This window comes from Myotis daubentonii, chromosome X (assembly GCF_963259705.1).
Source record: "Myotis daubentonii chromosome X, mMyoDau2.1, whole genome shotgun sequence".
In the NCBI taxonomy this organism is placed as follows: domain Eukaryota; kingdom Metazoa; phylum Chordata; class Mammalia; order Chiroptera; family Vespertilionidae; genus Myotis; species Myotis daubentonii.
Window position 1 is genome coordinate 13,638,037 of NC_081861.1, and position 18,450 is coordinate 13,656,486.

At 38.6% G+C, this 18,450-nt stretch overlaps 1 protein-coding gene across 5 annotated transcripts in view; it reads right to left on the reverse strand.

Moving 5' to 3' along the window:
• Nucleotides 1–18,450, reverse strand: part of MTM1 (myotubularin 1) — a 110,341-nt gene that overhangs the window by 58,860 nt on the left and 33,031 nt on the right. For all 5 annotated transcript variants that reach the window (XM_059679009.1, XM_059679008.1, XM_059679007.1 and 2 more), the window contains 2 exons: nt 8,214–8,324; nt 3,514–3,615 (listed from right to left, as the gene is read on the reverse strand). In XM_059679009.1, the coding sequence (XP_059534992.1) occupies nt 3,514–3,615; nt 8,214–8,324 (213 nt within the window). The remainder of the gene's footprint in view (nt 1–3,513; nt 3,616–8,213; nt 8,325–18,450) is intronic.

Below are 18,450 nucleotides of genomic sequence, written 5' to 3' on the forward strand. Positions count from 1 at the left end.
ATTTTTCTCCAGTTTGTCACTTTATTAACTTCCTAAAGGAAGAAGTAGATTCCTAGAACAAATTTTAAAAAAGGCAAAGTATCAGGACTTGAGAAATCAAACTCTCTGTGAACCACTCCAATAACAGCAACATCCAGAAATCCATCCCATTTGTTTCCCTATAATGGATTTCCCCTTCATTTTCTATTAAATCCAAGATTAATAAAAAAATAATCATTATACAACTCCCATGCAGAAGACATCATGCTGAGATTAGAAAAATAAAAAAGGCCAATCCCTGCCTTGATAAGCTCACAGTATAGCAGGGAGGATGAGCAATTACTACATAATTATTATATAAGGCAAACTGAGATTACGTACTCTGATAGAAGGACCTGCCGAGTTTAACAAGTGAGAGGTGAGATTAACTTCCATCAGGTGAATGCACATGACTTGGAAAAAGGACCTGGGATTGAGCAAGATCGTGGATGGTGGGTTTTAAAGAGATAAGAGGATTGCAGGAGAAGAGGATAGAAAACCAAAGGCTCCAAGTCCAGAAAGTTCTATGTATATCAGAAGAGTATAGCATGGTCCCATGTGGTTGGAGTGTAGGTATAAGCCATGGGAAGTCACTGAGAAGTTTGTTTTGTGGAGAGCTGGACACAGAGTGACATGATCAAAACTGGCAGCATTACCTGGCTGGCGTGGCTCAGTGGTTGAGCATCAGGCTATGAACCAGGAGGCCATGGTTCGATTCCCGGTCAGGGCACATGCCCAGGTTGCAGGCTCGATCCCCAGTGTGGGGCAGCCAATCAATGATTCTCTATTGATAATCACTGATGTTTCTATCTCTTTCACCCTCTCCCTTCCTCTCTGAAATCAATAATAAAAATATATTTCTTAAAAACTGGCAGCATTGTAGAAGATAAATTGAAAGTAGAACCTAAAAGAAGGAAAGCCCATTGGGAAGCATGACATAAATTAGGAAGCATAAGTAGAAATGGAAAAAAAATGAGAGTTACTACTAAGTAGAACCTATAGAGATTTGGAACTGATGTGGGTATGAGAGGCAAGACAGGGGAAGAATAGAAAAGTTGACTTCAAGTTCTTGAACCTGAACAACTGAAAATCATCCAAACTGAGGCACATGTAGGATCAAAAGCAGGTCTGGAAAACTGCAAAGAGCATAGGAAGGTGATGAGCTTGTGATCCTCATGGATTTCCAAAGGAATATGCTTGAGAGTTAGGCTTGTTAGATTCACTCAAGGCCAATGTCAGGGCTAGATTTAGAAATCACCCATACAGTATTGGCAGCTTAAGCTATGAGACACTAAATGAAACCATTAAGGCAAAGAAAGTAACATGAGAAGAGGGCTGACAGGGGATCACTGATGAGATTTTTACTTTTAAGGAAAAGACAGAAGCAGTGGGTACTGGGAAGGAGTAGTCAAGATGGTAGAGGAACACAGAAACCAAGACTTACAAGAGGGTGGTCAAAATGGTTGAATGCCTGCGGGAGAGAAAACAGAATTAAGGCTGAAGTGTGGCACTAGATTTGGCCAGTAAAAGGCCATGAGTTCCAAGAAGGTACCTGCAATAAAGCTGGATACTGGAATGGGTTGGAGGAATGAATGAACTGGAAATAAAGACAGACTATTCTTTCCAGAAGACTAAAGTGAAGTGAGAGATGGGACAGTAGTTTAGGAAAAGCTGGCCCAATACTTGACATCTGAAGGGGAGTAAACCCTAAATGAAGCAGAAGATGTCAGAAAAAGGGGGTGAATAATAGAGCAAGATCTTATAGATGGGCTGGGTTCTCAATTTCTTCAAACTTATGTGAGCCAGTCTTTAAATTCTTATAATTTAGGGCCAGATATGTAAAACCCAGAACACTTTCCCTAACTGAATTTTCGTGGATTAGACTTACATTCTCACCTTCATAATAAATTCAAAGATGTGGTCCCATAAATATTTTTTATTCTAATAGTTAAAAATACTTAATATTGAAAAATCTTTTAAATCACATATTTAAAAATATAAATAAAAACTGAGAAAAGGTTGAAAATGTATACAACTCTATGATATCACTGCATTTGTTTTAAGCATTACATTTGAATCTATAATCAAAACATGACTCATGATGAGTACTTCATATCCTTCTAGATATCTACAGTCTTTGTATAATTGTCCTTTTTATCAACCATGAATTTCCTTTGACTGAAACAACTGTTGATGAAATCTGGGAAGAGAAAAGCCTTTTTCTCACTAGAAAAAAATCTGAGACATTTATTGTAAATATATTAATTAACTATAAGCCATAGGAAGAAGAGCTACATTACAAAGTAGATTTTCTATTTAATGATCTCTTTCATTATATTCAGTCTAGCTGACAACATATTGATCACATATATGTGTGTGTAAGTATGTGTGTATCTGCGTATTTCACTTTTAAAGAATTATTTCCTTGTTTACTCCTTAGAAGGTGTTTGCCTCCAAGTTTGTTATGCACCAAGCAGAAGAGGAGAGAGGTAAGAATATGCAAGCAAAGAATGACAAAAAAAGAAAAGAAACAGCAAGATCAAGGCAGAATACAAAGATTGTTTTAAGGGCAAGATGCATGGGAAGCTTTATTTCAGGCATGTGGCAAAATAAAGTTAGATTATTCAATTTAGTGAATAGAAAGGTATACACATCCTGAAATTAATGATCAAACCATATTTTAAGGATAGCTTCTATCCCTAGTTCTAGGTATACATATCCTGAATTTTGTTATAGACAAAGTCATAGATTATAAGTAAATACGCACATAAGTCTGTCCTGCCAAATATACACTAAATGCTATCAAATGACATTTAAAGTGCCACTCCTTAAAAAACAGTCTGTACTGAACTACTGTCTGTGTCCATGGGGTATGCATATTGTTCTTTAGCTAATCACCTTCTTTATCCAGTCATCCCCATAGGGGGACAACTGCAATTATGTCAACTTTACATTTTTTTAGTTAAAAAAAAAGAGCTGCCTTATTCAGCAACTGCCTGCAGTACCTGTACAATGTATCTGAATTTTAGAAGTGGGTTTGCTTAAGTGACATTTAGTCTCAGAGGACTTGTTCCCATTTATAACTGGTGCCACCAAAGCCTGACATGCATCCATTCTTAGCTCCCAAGTTGAAGAAAAAGACCTTTGGGACGTGACTTCACAGTGTGGCACATCACATGGCCATCATGACCCACTTCACAGCTTCATGCCTGTTACAGAAGGCTGGTCAAGACTCAGAGCATGCTCGAGGGTAGGAGAGCATAAACTGCTCCAGGTCAAGCTCCCAGGCTCACTGGGAGTTCTAATCCACCTGCAGGCCCACAATGCAGTCACCTGGGGTGAACCATCCAGCACAGGCCATCTCCCTCTGGGAATGGTTCAATCATGTTTAAGAAATACCCTCACATACACATCACACAGGGAAGTGCAGCACAGACAGTATATGAAAGAGGAGATACCAAAGAACCTTTTGATGCTGAGAACCCTAGAATTTACCAGACTATGGGCCAGAGGAAAGGCGTGTCTCGTGAGGATCTCAAACATATCTCTTCTGCTGTGGCCTTCTTGTTTCAATGCAAACCTCAGGTTTCTCATGTCCTAAGGGGCAAGAAATTTGACATATCAGAGTTCAAATAAAGCCATATTTGTTAGTTAAAAATCTTGTATTCAACTAAGGAGTAGAAGATTCACTTACCTAAAAGGGTAATTTATCTAGATTACAAAGAAAATTACTTTGCTTTGTATGCTATTTTGAAATATCTAGTTTAATAACCCCAGAAAATATTCCCATTGTAATCATGAATGTAAAATCAAAGCAACTAGTGCTAAAGTGAAGACAGAGCTAAAATTCGTTTTATAAAAAAACACATCAAACCTTGCCTTGCATATCATCTACTGCATCTGTCTACTTTAACTGGTTTCTGGGATATTTTTAATTATAAAACTGTATTTTATTCATAGAACTTTTCAAATGTATACCTGCTATCAAATATAATCTCAAAATTGTCAAACATGTCATTAAAATACAGAAGCTCTTTCCCTCTTTATGTTTTTAAAGTCTTATTTTTAAAAATTAGGAAATGATTGGCATTTTAAACTCTCATACAATTAATGTGATGCATTTTTACTATACAATTTTACTTTTATAGAGTTCTATATAACCAAAGAGTTCTATATTGCTCCATATTAGGAGTGACTATACTTCCAGGAACTAAAAATTAATGATCAAACCATATTTTAAGGATAGCTTCTATTACATATCTCTTTAATAAGCAGGACAACCTTTAAACCAAATTTAAACAGAATAAGCTCCCATAAATATCAATTTATATTATACATCAAAATAACATTCTATCTTATTTTTAAAGCTGCATTTTTTAGGTTGTCTCTTAAATCAATCATGGCACTAAGAATATTCTATTGTATACTGCACGCACTTTCAACCAGAAACAGGCACTATGCTGGACCCTGGGGATACAGATACGCATGAGTGAGACAGATCTAGTCTCTGCCATTTTGGATGTCACCAGTTTCATATTTTTCAAAGTGTTTTTAATTTATTATCTCAAGAGCACTTTTAAAGCTTCATAAGTCTTCAATGTGAAGGACCAGAAAAGGCTTTACCATATATAATCTAAAATATGAAAGACAACAAAGGAAGTATAAAGAACCAGATTCTAAGACCTCTAATGAATGACCCACAACAGATCATTCTGTATACAGATAGCATCTACTGGGCCTTTCCAGCTCCAGGAATCTGTGCTTTCGTTTTTAAAAACATGTAATTGAATAAAATCCAAAAGCTGATTCACAACATATTCCAAGAAAAGTGCAATATTAGTTGTTGGCTCATGATGCCAAACACTAGTCAAGCAGAAGAAAAAAAACCTAATTTCAATAAGATGATATGCTTTTAAAGAGTATGCCATGAAATACAATTATATCATAAGAAGTCTCAGGGCTCAAAGAGCTGTGAGGAACTTTCTTCCTAACAACCTTGGGTCAGATGATAACTGGACAGCATCATTCTCTTAACCACTCAGTGAGAAATTAGACCATTTCTGGATAAATATTTATTCTGATGTATCAGTGATTCCAGCAACTACTTTCAATGTGCCAAGGCAAAAGTGATTCAAGCGACTTATTATTGCCATCTGATGCAGATGTAATTTAAGGACAGGAAGAATTACTACCTCATCTTGCCAACAAGAAAACTGAAGTGGAAAAGGCAAATGACTAACAGAAGGCAGATCACCACATTAGTAAGAGAAATATGGGGATATACTGTTAAGTTCCAGTTGGTCTCCTTTAGAGTCTGCCTCATTGGGGAAGCACACCTGGGAAAGAGCCTTATGGCATAAGAATCTAGTAGTCTGACCCTCAGCCTCTTTAACAACTGGGTCACATGGGGATGCAATAAGCCTCGCTATAATAAATGAGTCAAAGTAAACACATCTTTGTTGTAACAACACTGAAGGGCTTATCTATTGAGGTGTCATTTCTAGAATGCATTTCTAAAGAAATAACACTATCACTGCTGACTTCAAAATAGCACATTGTCATTAAACTGAGTAAATGGGAATGAGTGTGCAAGAAGACAGAAGGCTTTTTGGTGATATGGTTTGGGGTTTTTTTTTTTTTTTAAGGCTCCAATTTGTTAGCAGGGGCTATACAACCTGGGGGGCGGTCATAATTCACATATTCAGAGCTATCTTTGCTTCTGTTGCTAAACACCATCCATTGGGACATATATTTACCATGTGAAAGCTGCTACATGCAAACAGAAGTCCCCATGTTCAGAGCTGGTAAAACCAAATATGTAGGGGTTATGACTACTTGCTTCAGTAGAGAAACACAGTTGTATGATGGTTATTAACTAGAGATGTCAGCTGGCCTATGAGAGGCAGGAGGGTGAATTTTTATCCCACTGCTGCAGATCCCCTTTTATAACTTCAGGTCTTACTGCGAAAATGGAACTTGAGTCTTGTGGCATTGGTGTTTCCAGGGAGATAACTGAGTTAAAAGGTTGTGCTACAACATTGTTCTTGGCCATTATCTTTGAGCTTAATTCTAATTCCAAGAAATATAGTGTATGGCCCCCAAAATGTGTACATACTACTTTAACAGCTGATAACTCATTTAATAAATTGATTAATAAACACTGACTTTATAATCACTCAAAGTATATATAAATACATATATATACACATACATTATATATACATACATTATATATATATATATCCCTGTATATATGTAACACTTGAGAATTATGCCTGGTGAAGTGTTCCCAGCCTTTTGTTCTTACAATAAACAAAGGGTAAGAATGTGTTTTCTCTTATTAATTTTGGGTGATTAATAGTCAATGTAGCTGAAACCGGTTTGGCTCAGTGGATAGAGCATCGGCCTGCGGACTGAGGGGTCCCAGGTTCGATTCCGGTCAAGGGCATGTACCTGGGTTGTGGGCACATCCCCAGTAGGAGATGTGCAGGAGGCAGCTGATCGATGTTTCTCTCTCGTCGATGTTTCTGACTCTCTATCCCTCTCCCTTCCTCTCTGTAAAAAATCAATAAAATATATTTCAAAAAAATAGTCAATGTAAGTTTTTCCTATTGATAAGGCAACAAATAGGATTTGTTAAAAACTCTATTAGAATAAAAGTCATTTCAAAATCATCAAAATAGCAATCCCATTTTCCCTCGAATACTATAATATAACACTCTACTCCTATGGACCCTTTTATGCAAAATACAAAAATTTTCCTTAAAAGTAAATCCCCATATCTCTAGGCCTCAAAGGGTATGTAGCTGGGATCACAGGTAAGGCATTAAGGGAGCTTGGATTAAAACAAAAAAGACAAGGTGGGGAGTGATGAAGAATTTTAGTTCAAGTATAAAAATGCCATAATCCTTTGTTTCTGATAGCCTGTACTAGTCTTCATATTTTATAAATCAGAGACAAAAAACTCTATTGTGTTCATAATCCAAACCAAACTATGGGAGATTGGTTTTAAGGAGCCACAGTGAATGAGACTAGGAAAAGGAGACTTAGGTTTTCATTCTGGCTCTTCCACCAGCTCCTTAGACAACCCTAGGTAAGTAATTCCACTTAGCAGAGGCCTCATTTCCCCATCCATAGAATAAAGGACTTGGACTGCCCAGGAGTCACTAAACTTCAGCCCAGGTGAGTCTTTGTATGGTCTTCAAGCTAAGAATGCTTTTCATATTTTAAAAGGGTTAAAAAACAAAACACAGAGGTGTACATATGACGGAGATGCTTGCTATTGGCCGACAAAGCCCAAAAGTAGGATTTGGGGTAGAGCCCAAAGATCAACATTTTTAAAGTGGTTTTTCAGGTTACCCTGATGCATATCTAGGTGTAAGATCCACTGGGGCAGATGATCTCCAAAGCCTTCTAGCTCTTTCTAGGATTGGGCATTCTTCTACAAAGTGTGGTCTTCTGATAATACCTTGAAACAAGTTTCTTGCCAAGAGTTTATTTTGTTCTTTGCAAAGTGATTATCTCACTATATTTGGATCCCAACTTTGCCATTTGCTGGGTAATCTTAGCTAAGTTACAAAACTCTTCTTATCCTTAGGCTCCCCATCTATAAAATGGGGACACCACTGTTCATCTCAGAGGTTTGCCCTAAGGATTGAATGCAAACCACCTAGCATGAGTTTGGAGCGACATGGATGCTCAATAGATGATTACTAATATAACTGATTAAATTTTATTATCATTAAATCTTGGCCACTAACCATGCCAAAACAAAATGTTAGGCTACTACCTTTCAAAACTATTTATGAAAAAGTTAGAGCGGTTATTAGAACATAAGAACATATTCTGTTAACAGAGAGCAAAATCTCTTGTATTTCTCCTTCCTTTCACAGTGTGAAGGTATGTAGCTGGTAGCACATAACATGAAGGGACACTAGGAACAGACCTGGACAAAACTAAAAAGTGTGAAATTTTACTTATAAAGTTTCTTCCTACTCAGTCAAGCTAACAAAATGACCAGTTCAAGTCCTCACACTTTGTGGCAACAGCAGGTCACTTTTATAGGACTATTTCCTCAGTTGGTTTTGGAAAGGAAGAACAAAGGTCTCTGATTTTTTTTTAACCCACATTAACTTTTACTTATCATTCAACATCAATGTGCCTTTTTTCACATAAGAAAGTACTGAATCTCTTACTTTACAAGTAATATCTAGACCATAGGAATTTTCTCCTCTACTTGTGGCGCCTCCCATTTTTTCAATTCTTGAGATCACTCCCAAAGGAACATCAAGTATTAGAGCAGAATCCTGTAACGGACAAAAAGATAAAAGTCAATATTTCTGTCAGTATAATTAAAACAAATTTAATAATCAAAAACAAATTTAAAACAACCACATGGTCTCAGGGCATTTTAACCTTTGCCCTTTTACCATTTTTTTTAAATAAATAAAAGTATGATATAGACTACACATGAAAGAGCAAGAATTAAAATAATCAGTTATACAACCAAAATGCATCCCCCAAATGTGCCATTCTGCATTGCCTCCACAATGAAGATTAAACTCCTAGGTATACAATTCAAGCTCATGATGCTGCTTCCAGCCTGTCTTTGCAGGCTTCTATCCCATGACATTCTGTGCACCAACTAAGTGAACACCTTTACTGTTCTTCAAATATTTCATCTACAATCAGGCCTATGTACTTTGTGCATGGTGTTCCCTTTGCCTAGGATGATTTATCTTTCCCAACTACCAAAATTCTTCCTGTGGCTTCAATCTAGGCTCAGCATGCATCACCTCTCAGGAAGTCTTATTTTCTAATTAGATCACATAGTATTGACCACTTCCTCCTCTGAAGTTCTACAACATTTGATTTAGACTGCTGTTACACCACTTGCTTCACTCTATCTTGTTAGCATAAACTTCAATGTCTGTTTTCCCTCACTAGAAAACAAACACCTAGAAGTCGTGCCTATCTTAGGCATGAGTGCATTTCCCAAAGCGGAAGGACCTGAATGTATAGCAATGCTCCTCCATCATTTCTTATCCAATGCTGGCTGCAAAGGTTCCATAAGACTGCTGGCATGATGAAATCACGTTAGCGAAGTCATTCTACAATCCTTGCAATAAGATAACAGCAGCTGCCATATATAGAATTCCTCGTCTGTGCCAGGTACTACAACAGGGGCTTGACATGCATCATCTCATTTTATCCTCACAACCATTCTGGATGTAGGTGAAGTATTCCTGTTCCTGAATGTGGCAATCAAGGCTTTAAAAACCTTCAGTAACTTGCTTAGAAAATCTCAACCCTTGGGAAAGGGTTGAGATTCAAGATGAGGTCTCGGAATACCCATCAAAGGAGCCATAAAAATGGTCCTACACTTTGACTCCACAACTGCACTTCTAAGAACTTATACTACAGCTATGGCACACCAAAGGAAAAGCTGTATGCATAAAGATGCTCAAGGGAGCCAGAGGTGAACATCAGGGTCTAGAAAATTACATTTAGTCAACTCAATTGAATTAGCATGCAGCTACTAAAATAATTATGTACATGGAAAAAATAAGTTTAAATAGAAAAAAGCATACAAAATACACTGTGACTACAACAATGTAAAATACACATTCATATGCACAAAGATGGGAAGGGCTACACAATTTTTTAAATCAATATTTTCTTTAATGCTGTATTAGATGATTCTGATAATAAAAAAATTTAAAGGTGTTTATTAAATTTTTGTTTTTTAAAATATGTTTTTTCAGGGGTACAAATAAAAATTAAGTTTTTTTCTCTTACTTTAAATCATTCTCCTTAAAACACAAAATAAAAATTAAGCGTTTCTTCATAAAATATAATGTAGTTCATGAGTATTCCAGAAATTCAAAAAGAGTAAGACTGTGGTGCATCCATGCTATGGAATGCTACTTAGCTACAAAGATGAATGTACTATGGATACATGCAACACCTGGAAGAATCTTAAGGGCATCGTGCTGAGTGAATAAAGCCAATCTCTAAAGGTCATGTGCTATATAATTCCATTTCTAACATTCTTGAGATGACAAAATTGTAGAGAGAGAGGAGTGGTTGTCAGGGATTGAGGGGAAGGAGAGTGTGGCTATAAAGGGGTAGAATGAGGGAGTTGGTTTATATCTTGACTGTTGATGATAATTACATAAATTTATAACTGGCATTATATGTGACAGAATTGAATGCAAAAATATACAAAAAAATGAGGGCATGAAAAAACTGATGTAACTGTATTGTGCAAATCAATTTCCTGGTTTCAATAAAGCAGTACAGTTATTGCAGAAGTTGGGTGATGTGTACACAAGATCTCTCTGCACTATTTTTCAAAGTTCTTGAAAGTTCATAATTATGCCAAAATAATAAGTTTAAAAAGTATAAGAAAATGGTTATTATGATGTAGAGAAAAGAGCACAAGCTATTAAGTTGGACATAAAATGTTCAAATCTGAGTTTTGACATTTATTAGCTGGATGATTTTAACAAGTTACTGTATCTCTCAGCCACATTTACCTGTAGAGATTATTACTAGTAGAGATAATGGCCATAAATTATCTGGCATAGTGCCTGTCATATGGTAGCTAAAAAACAATGGAAGTCATTACTATGCAAAGAATCCCTTATTATTTGAAAGACATAGCTGTGCTATGCAACTAGAGTGGCTCAGTATGCTCTGGCATGTAGCTATAGGTCTTTCTGTTTGTACCTATAAGGAGGCATTTTTTTTTAGCTGTTCATGGGATAAGACATCTCACTACATGACTGAAATCCAAATCCCTAGATAAAAAAAGACACTACTCAGTAACCATGTACATACATAGTTGTATATTATGATGTATTTATTTCTCAATACAATCTAGTTATTAAAACATACTATCAGGCAGTCTTTTATTATGCTTAGATTATATTGAGATTTATTAGTGTCTGTTCAACTGTATTCCTAAATACATAGAGTAGACATTAAATAAAAGGCTGACACTCTAATAGCAACACAGAAGCAAGAATACAAAAAAAGGGAGAAGAATTAAAAGTGAGATGAGACTTTGCTGTTCTTTGTCCCTGTATTATAGTGGGAATTCTATAGCTCTGATTGCCCTGACCCAACACAAAACAGAAAATGGGACACTGAGACCCTGGCCGGTAAGGCTCAGTTGGTTGGGCATCGTCCTGCACACTGAAAGGTTGCCAGTTTGATTCCAGGTCAGGGCACTTGCCCCGGTTATAGGCTGGATCCCTGGCAGGGATGTGCAGGAGACAACCTATCAATATTTCAATCTCATTTGGATGTCTCTCTCTCTCTCTCTTTCTCTCCTTTCCTCTCTCTCTAAAAATTCATAAAAATCTGAGGAATCTCAGAGGGAAGGGGAGCAGAGGGAAGAGATTAACCAAAAAACTTATATGCATATATACATTGCTCATAGACACAGACAACAGGTTGGTGAAGGCCTGGAGCAGGGCAGGAACCGGGTGGAAGGAGGCAATGGAGCAAAGATGAGGAGACATCTGTAATACTCTCAACAATAAAGATAAAAAAAGTTTAAAAATCACTTAAAAAATGGGACACTGAGGAAAACCAGTCAGCTCCTGACCAAGGGCACCCACAGTCTAATGAGGCTACATGTCATGTTCTCCCTGAGTGACAGGTTCAAAATCAGATAACCCAGCCGGCCAAACTGGAAGATCCAGGAATAGGAAAACTAGCTTCCCTCTCTAGAAACCTAAGTCGTCACTATCTAAATATCATTAAATATTTAAGGATTCTCAAAGGTTCATTCTAACTCACAATTCTGTGCCTCTGACCTCTGAGTATCTAAAATAGTTAAGCAGTAAATATAACAATCTAAAGAGATGCATTCATTTATTATCTCTCTTGTGAGTATATACTGAGTAACAGAAACTGTACTGTTCCTTAGGGGCCGTGGAGATGAAATAAGATGCAGATATTGCCCTCAGGGAGCTCAAAGCCCAGTCTGGGAGAAAAGACACATGTATCCAAATAGCCACAATGCTAGGATGCACGTGCCAAAAGCCATAAAAAAGATCCAAAGTGGAATGAGAGGTTATAGGAGGGCAAGATGATTTCCTATCAACTGGGTCACATGAAGGTTCTGTGGTAAAAGTAACATTAAGGATGATACTTAAAAAAATAGAATAATATCAGTTGGAGATTACCCTTTCATGAACAGGTAACAATAATATCAGCTACCCATGTGGAAAAACATGGGGATTTTATATTAAAACAACAACAACAACACCCCACCATCACCACCACCACACACACACACACACACACACACACACACACACACACACACACACACACACGTAGGCCAGGGCCAGGTTTAAGATAGGGTGGCTGCAGAATTCCCTGGGGAACAGTACTCCAGGGCTTGGATCAAGATGACTGGGTTCCATGGAATGTGTTTTGAGAAGAGAAATTCAGTGACAGAATGATGGTTTATGAAGACTCAACTAGCAGCACTGAGCACTCCATGAATGGGAGTAGAAGGCTAAAATTCTGTATTTCTGTACCTCGAAGTCTCTCAATGGGTATAGAGGACTATACCCATTCCTTGGAATCCTGGAGGCTAATGTTTTAGTGCCAGTGAGAGGCTATGAGGATCTGAAAATGGAGAGTGACTGAGGTGGAAAGCAAAAGGAGATGAGTCTCTGGGGAAGAATCAAAGATGATTCAGATTTAGACTAAAGAGCCCGGGACAACGATGGTCCTACCAAGACATGTGAAGAACATAAGAGAAGATTCTGGAGGAAGATTAACATTGTCAAGTTTAGACACACTGGGTTTGAGGTTATGATAAATTATTCGAGAACAGATATCTAGGAAGCAGCTGGAAATACAGAACTGGAAGAGATCCCAAAGGCCCCTCAAATGAAAAATGTCCAGAACTAAACAAGTGAGTGATGTTTCTCTCTCCAAACTCCATCTTCATGTCTCCATGGCTGGCACTCCATCTATTCAGTTACCAAAGCTGGAAACCTAGGAGTCATCCTTATCATCGCCCTTCTCCATTATCCTTAATTCAATCTCTCATCTTTACCTCTTAAATAAATCTCCAATCTATAAATCTCTCTCCAACTTTACCAGAAACTTCTCAACCACTGGAAAAGCCCCAGTGGTCTCTGCAGCTACTATTACTCAGCTTATAATTTTCCCTCCACTCAGCAGCCTGGGGGATCTTTTACAAAAATAAATTTGATGCTATCATTCCTCTGTTTAAACCACTTCTGAAGCTTCTCATTGCTCACCTCTAAACACCCAAACCCTTAGCAGAGTCTACAAGGTCTAGGTCATCTGGCCATCACCAACCTCTCTTGCTCATCTCGCACTGCTCTCCTGGCCCCCAACTCATCCACACTGTCATCTTTTCATGATCTCTTTGGTCTCAGGGCCTCTCATATGCTGTTCTCTCAGCTTATTTTCTCCAATCCAGCTGCTGTCCAGCACCTAGGTAACTCCTATTCGTTCTTCAGATTATGGGTCAAGCATCATTTTCTCAGGACAATTTGCAGGCTCCTTAAACTGTTGTACCCCTGTACTATTCCCATGCAACCTTACCACAGCTTGTTATATATTGGTGTGATTATCTAATTAACGTCTGTCAATGCCATCAGAACTAAAGCTTCATGAGGGAGAGACTGTGTCTGCTGTGTGCACCACTATTGCCTACCACCTGACACAGCACTTGGCACACAGCAGGCTCTGAAACAGCCAATGAATAAAAAAATGAAAGATCAGGATGAGAGCTATAGAATTGGAAAGCAAATGACAGCTGAGAAAGAAGGTGAGGACAGAACTCTTGGGGAAATTACATAACTCTGGGGAAAGAAAGATGTAGGAAGGGAAAGAAATGAACTGCTATAAAGGCAAGAGACAGAAAGAAGCAGAAGAGCCAAGAATACATGTAGACAGGAAGGAAGGAGTAATCAACAATACCTATAGCTGCAGAGAAGTTAAAAAGTTCAGGACTCAACCAAGGCCACTGGAACTGAGCAGTGAAAGAATAGTTTCAATAGAGAACAGAAGCCAGAACACAAGAAGTGAAGGAGTTAATATACTGGAAGTGGAAGCAGTGTGTATGGGCTAATTTTTTAAAAAATATATTTTATTGCTTTTTTGCAGAGAGGAAGGGAGATAGAGAGTTAGAAACATCGATGAGAGAGAAACATCGATCAACTGCCTCCTGCACATCTCCTACTGGGGATGTGCCCGCAACCAAGGTACATGCCCTTGACCGGAATCGAACCCGGGACCTTTCAGTCCGCAGGCCGACACTCTATCCACTGAGCCAAACCGGTTTCGGCGGACTAATTTTTTAAAAGAAGTCTGGCAAAGAAGGGGAAGAAAGAGAACAGTAGTATCAGGGGGCAGCAGCGATGCAAGAAGGTATTTTAAAATAAAGAGACTGGAGTAGGACTGTGGGGTGAGGGGAAGGGGAGGAGCCAATGAAAACCACAAACATAAGACATAAAGAATAATGGGGCACTAAGGCTCCAGAGAAAGGCTCAAGTAGAGGGATTTGCTTTGGATAAGATGTCTAGGTCCTTCCTCTTAGATAGGAGAGGAGGAAAGGATGTGTGGAAACAGACATCATCAGGTGATGAGAGAGAAATTTATAGATTTGTGAGGATGACTTTTAACTCTTCAACACAGCAAGAGATGAGGTCAGCTAAAGAACATGGAGAAGGTTTGTCACTGATGTGATGGGGGATCTAATGAGAATTCAATTCCAGATTAAAATAATTACCAAAGCAGTGATGAGATCCTTTTCTGAGGCCTAAAATGCCTGAACTGGTAGTGGAAATAATTAAATCCACAATATAACCTTCAATAGCAGGGCTCAATAGCCCCCAGAGTCTCAAGTTTAGAGAATGGTAAATTGGGATGGTATGGTAACAAGGGACAAGGGACATAAGGTATTAGCAGTAATTGTTTTAAACTGAAAACACCATTATTTTTGCAGCAGCAATATTAGGATGATTTAAGACTGAAGTTTAAAAGAATACCTAGCGTGTGGATGCTATGTTCCCACTGATGTTCTTACCTACAGATATATTAGGATGTTTTATTATTCTAGTCTTTTTAACATTATTTCACCTCCTTTTAAAAAAAAGAGGTACCAAATCCACTAGACAGAATGACATAAAAAAGAACAATCTTGAAAACTTTCCAATGTATTTTCCTGAAAAGATAACTACCAGGAATCCTCTTTGTTCATGCTTATAATGACTTGGTTGGGCCTTCCCTCTGGAAAACATACAGGTCTGGCTTTGAAATGCCCACAATGGAAGGTAAACTTTGCCTCCCTTCTGGGTGGTATCCAAGACTTACAGCTAAAATTTCAGCCAATTAGAGAGGTCATGGAACCTAAATGCAGCCACACTTGTTAGATGCCCAGCTTTTGGGTGGCATGATAGCTAACACCTGTCCAAAGCTCATTTCAGAACCAGATATTTTTGAGAGAGTCTGATGGACATGCAGGGTATACAGCCATCTCAATTCTCCAAGTCCTGTCTCTGCACTGGTAAAACATCAAAAAGCAAAATAAACAGATCTATTCTTCTGGTCCACCCAGAAATACCTTTACTGAATAAAAATTAATGTGTGTTCTGTCTTTATAGAGGGTCTTGCATGGTATCTAAGAATCTTTGGGTGATACTCTGCCTGAAGAATTGAATCACTATGTTCCTATCTTTTAGAGGAAATCCTAACAACAAATTTGTCCTTGAGTTTGATCCAGGAAGAGGTATTATTTCTGAGTTATCAACTGAAAATGAAACCATATATACACACACACACACTAATAAAAGAGAAAGATGCAAATTGACCGTACCTTCACGACAACCACCAGACAATCAGGAGTGAGTATGCAAATTAGCCCAACAAAGACAGCGGGTTAATTTGCATACACAGGCACCGAGCGGCTAGGGGTGGGGCAGGACACCGGCATTCCGCACTGCCCCAGCTCCTCCGGGCCTCTGGGCAGCCTGGGAAGGAGGAAAGGTGGCTCTGGGCCTGAAAGAAGGCAGAAAGGCGGCTCCAGGCCGGAGCAAAGGTGGAAAGGTGGCTCTGGCCGAGTGAAGGCGGTGCCAACAGCCAGGGAAAGGAAGGCCCATTATTGCACAAATCTTTGTGCATCAGGCCTCTAGTGTGTGTGTGTGTGTGTGTGTGTGTGTGTGTGTGTGTGTATAATTAATATATATATATATATATATATGAATGACACTTTTCTCATCTCATCAGCAGTCCTAATCCTAGAACCAAATTATACTGCCAAGGGTTGGCAACTACTTATTTGGAAGGCTTAAAAGCTTCCACTCCTTTAGCTTTCTTCACATCCCCTATATTCCATTTTATTTTTTAAAAGAAGTGTGTGGAATGACCAGGAGTGAGAGATACCAACCTTCAGATGGTGATTATCTTTGAAGTAAAGGGAAGATGGGAATTCTTCAGCTAGGTGTTGGATCCACAGATGGTTATGTTATCCTTTATAAACTTTGTTAAATATTTCAAAATAATTTTGCAAAATGTGTGGGGGTGGTGGTGGTGAATGATGTTCTAGGTGGAGAATATGTCCTGAAGGAAAATGCAGAGGGGAGAAAGCATAGGGCTTGTTTAGGGAACAAGCTTGATCCACAGTGTGTGGTGGAGCTGAATGATAACTAGAGCTGGAATATAGAGGGTAGAGGAGAAGGGGTGACAACGAGGCTGCATCCACATTACATGGAGAACAACATTAGATGTTTATTTCAAGAAGGGAAATCAGATTACAGCATGTATGATGGATTAGAGAGATGAGTTGCGGGAGGGGTGGGGGAGTTGCAGAGGACTGTAAGTACCTGGGCTAAAGAATCGGAAATGAGGAAGGAAAGGAGCCAATGAGAACTTCTGAGCAAAGGAATGATAAGGTTGTGAGAATGTCTTAGGGAGCTAGCAAGAATATAGTAGGAGAAGTTACTGCAATGGCCTGGGAGATAGGTGCTGATGATAAGACCCTGGACTAGGATGGGAAAACAGGGCTAGAAAGAACTGGGAAAATGTGATGAAGACTGCAGAGGAGAAGGCAGGAGGGGATTAGAGATATGATTCTAGGGTGACTAGAAGAAAAGTAACACCATCAAGAAAAACATAATGCCAAAAGAAGGAACTGGGAAGGGAGAAAGAGCTGAAGAATTTTGGTTTGGCCATATATCTGGGCTACCTAGAAAATAAAGTCAAGGGCTGGGGAGGGAGTGTCTAGGGCAGTGATGGCGAACCTATGACATGTGTGTCAGAGGTGACATGCGAACTCATTTTTCTGGTTGATTTTTCTTTGTTAAATGGCATTTAAATATATAAAATAAATATCAAAAATATAAATCATTGTTTTACTATGTTTGCAAATATAAAAAAAAAATTCTATATGTGACACGGCACCAGAGTTAAGTTAGGGTTTTTCAAAATGCTGACACGCCAAGCTCAAAAGGTTCACCATCACTGGTCTAGGGAATGGGCTGGGTAACCTCTGCTTTACCTGTCAGCTGTTGTCAGATGGGATGAGAGTGTGTGGGAAAAGTCTTGGTAAATTCAAGAGCTTTGTTAACATATGGTGTTATCTGTAGAGAAGTGACTGGAGCCAGGGAGTAGATGAAGCCAAGGGGCAAAGAATGAATAGAGAGAAGTGTACTGAGGATTGGGAGTTGGCAAATCTTCCATGGGGAGGTAGAAAGTGGAGCAAGAGAGACCGATCAGACTCACATCATCACAAAATCTGTTCTGCCTCCTAAAGGACATTCTCCACAGTCTCTGTTCATTCTTTTTTTAAAAGAATATTCTTTATTGATTTCAGAGAGGGAGAGACAGAAACATCAATGATGAGAGATAATCATCAATCAGCTGTCTCCTGCATGCCCCTGCTCAACCACTGAGCCATACTGGTTGGGCTGTACTCATTCTTTATTTTTAACATTTCACACCATGCTCTACTCCTTACTTCTTGAGATTTTTCTCTTCTACTGACTTTCACCAAAGCCTTCTGTCAGATTTTCTACTGCCTCTTCTTTCTCTTCTCCAGTGGTTCTTCTCTCCCCATCATGGAAAAATGTTCATGTCCCCTAGGGTTCTCTCCTCAGCCCACATCTCTTTGAGAGTAATCTTGTGGTTGTACATGATTTTTCCCAATAATGATATGCTAATAACTTTGGGAACCTTAGAGTCATGTTTCCTCCTGCTTCCAAGTTACTTCCACCTGGTTGTTATACTGCTGTAAGTCCACACATTCAGACTTATTTTCCCTGGGGTTTGTCTCCAACACATTCCTTCTCCTATAATGTCCATTTTGATGACTGGGAGCAGTCCCAATCATTCAAGCCAAAAAATCACAGGAATCATTCTCAACTCGAATATTTT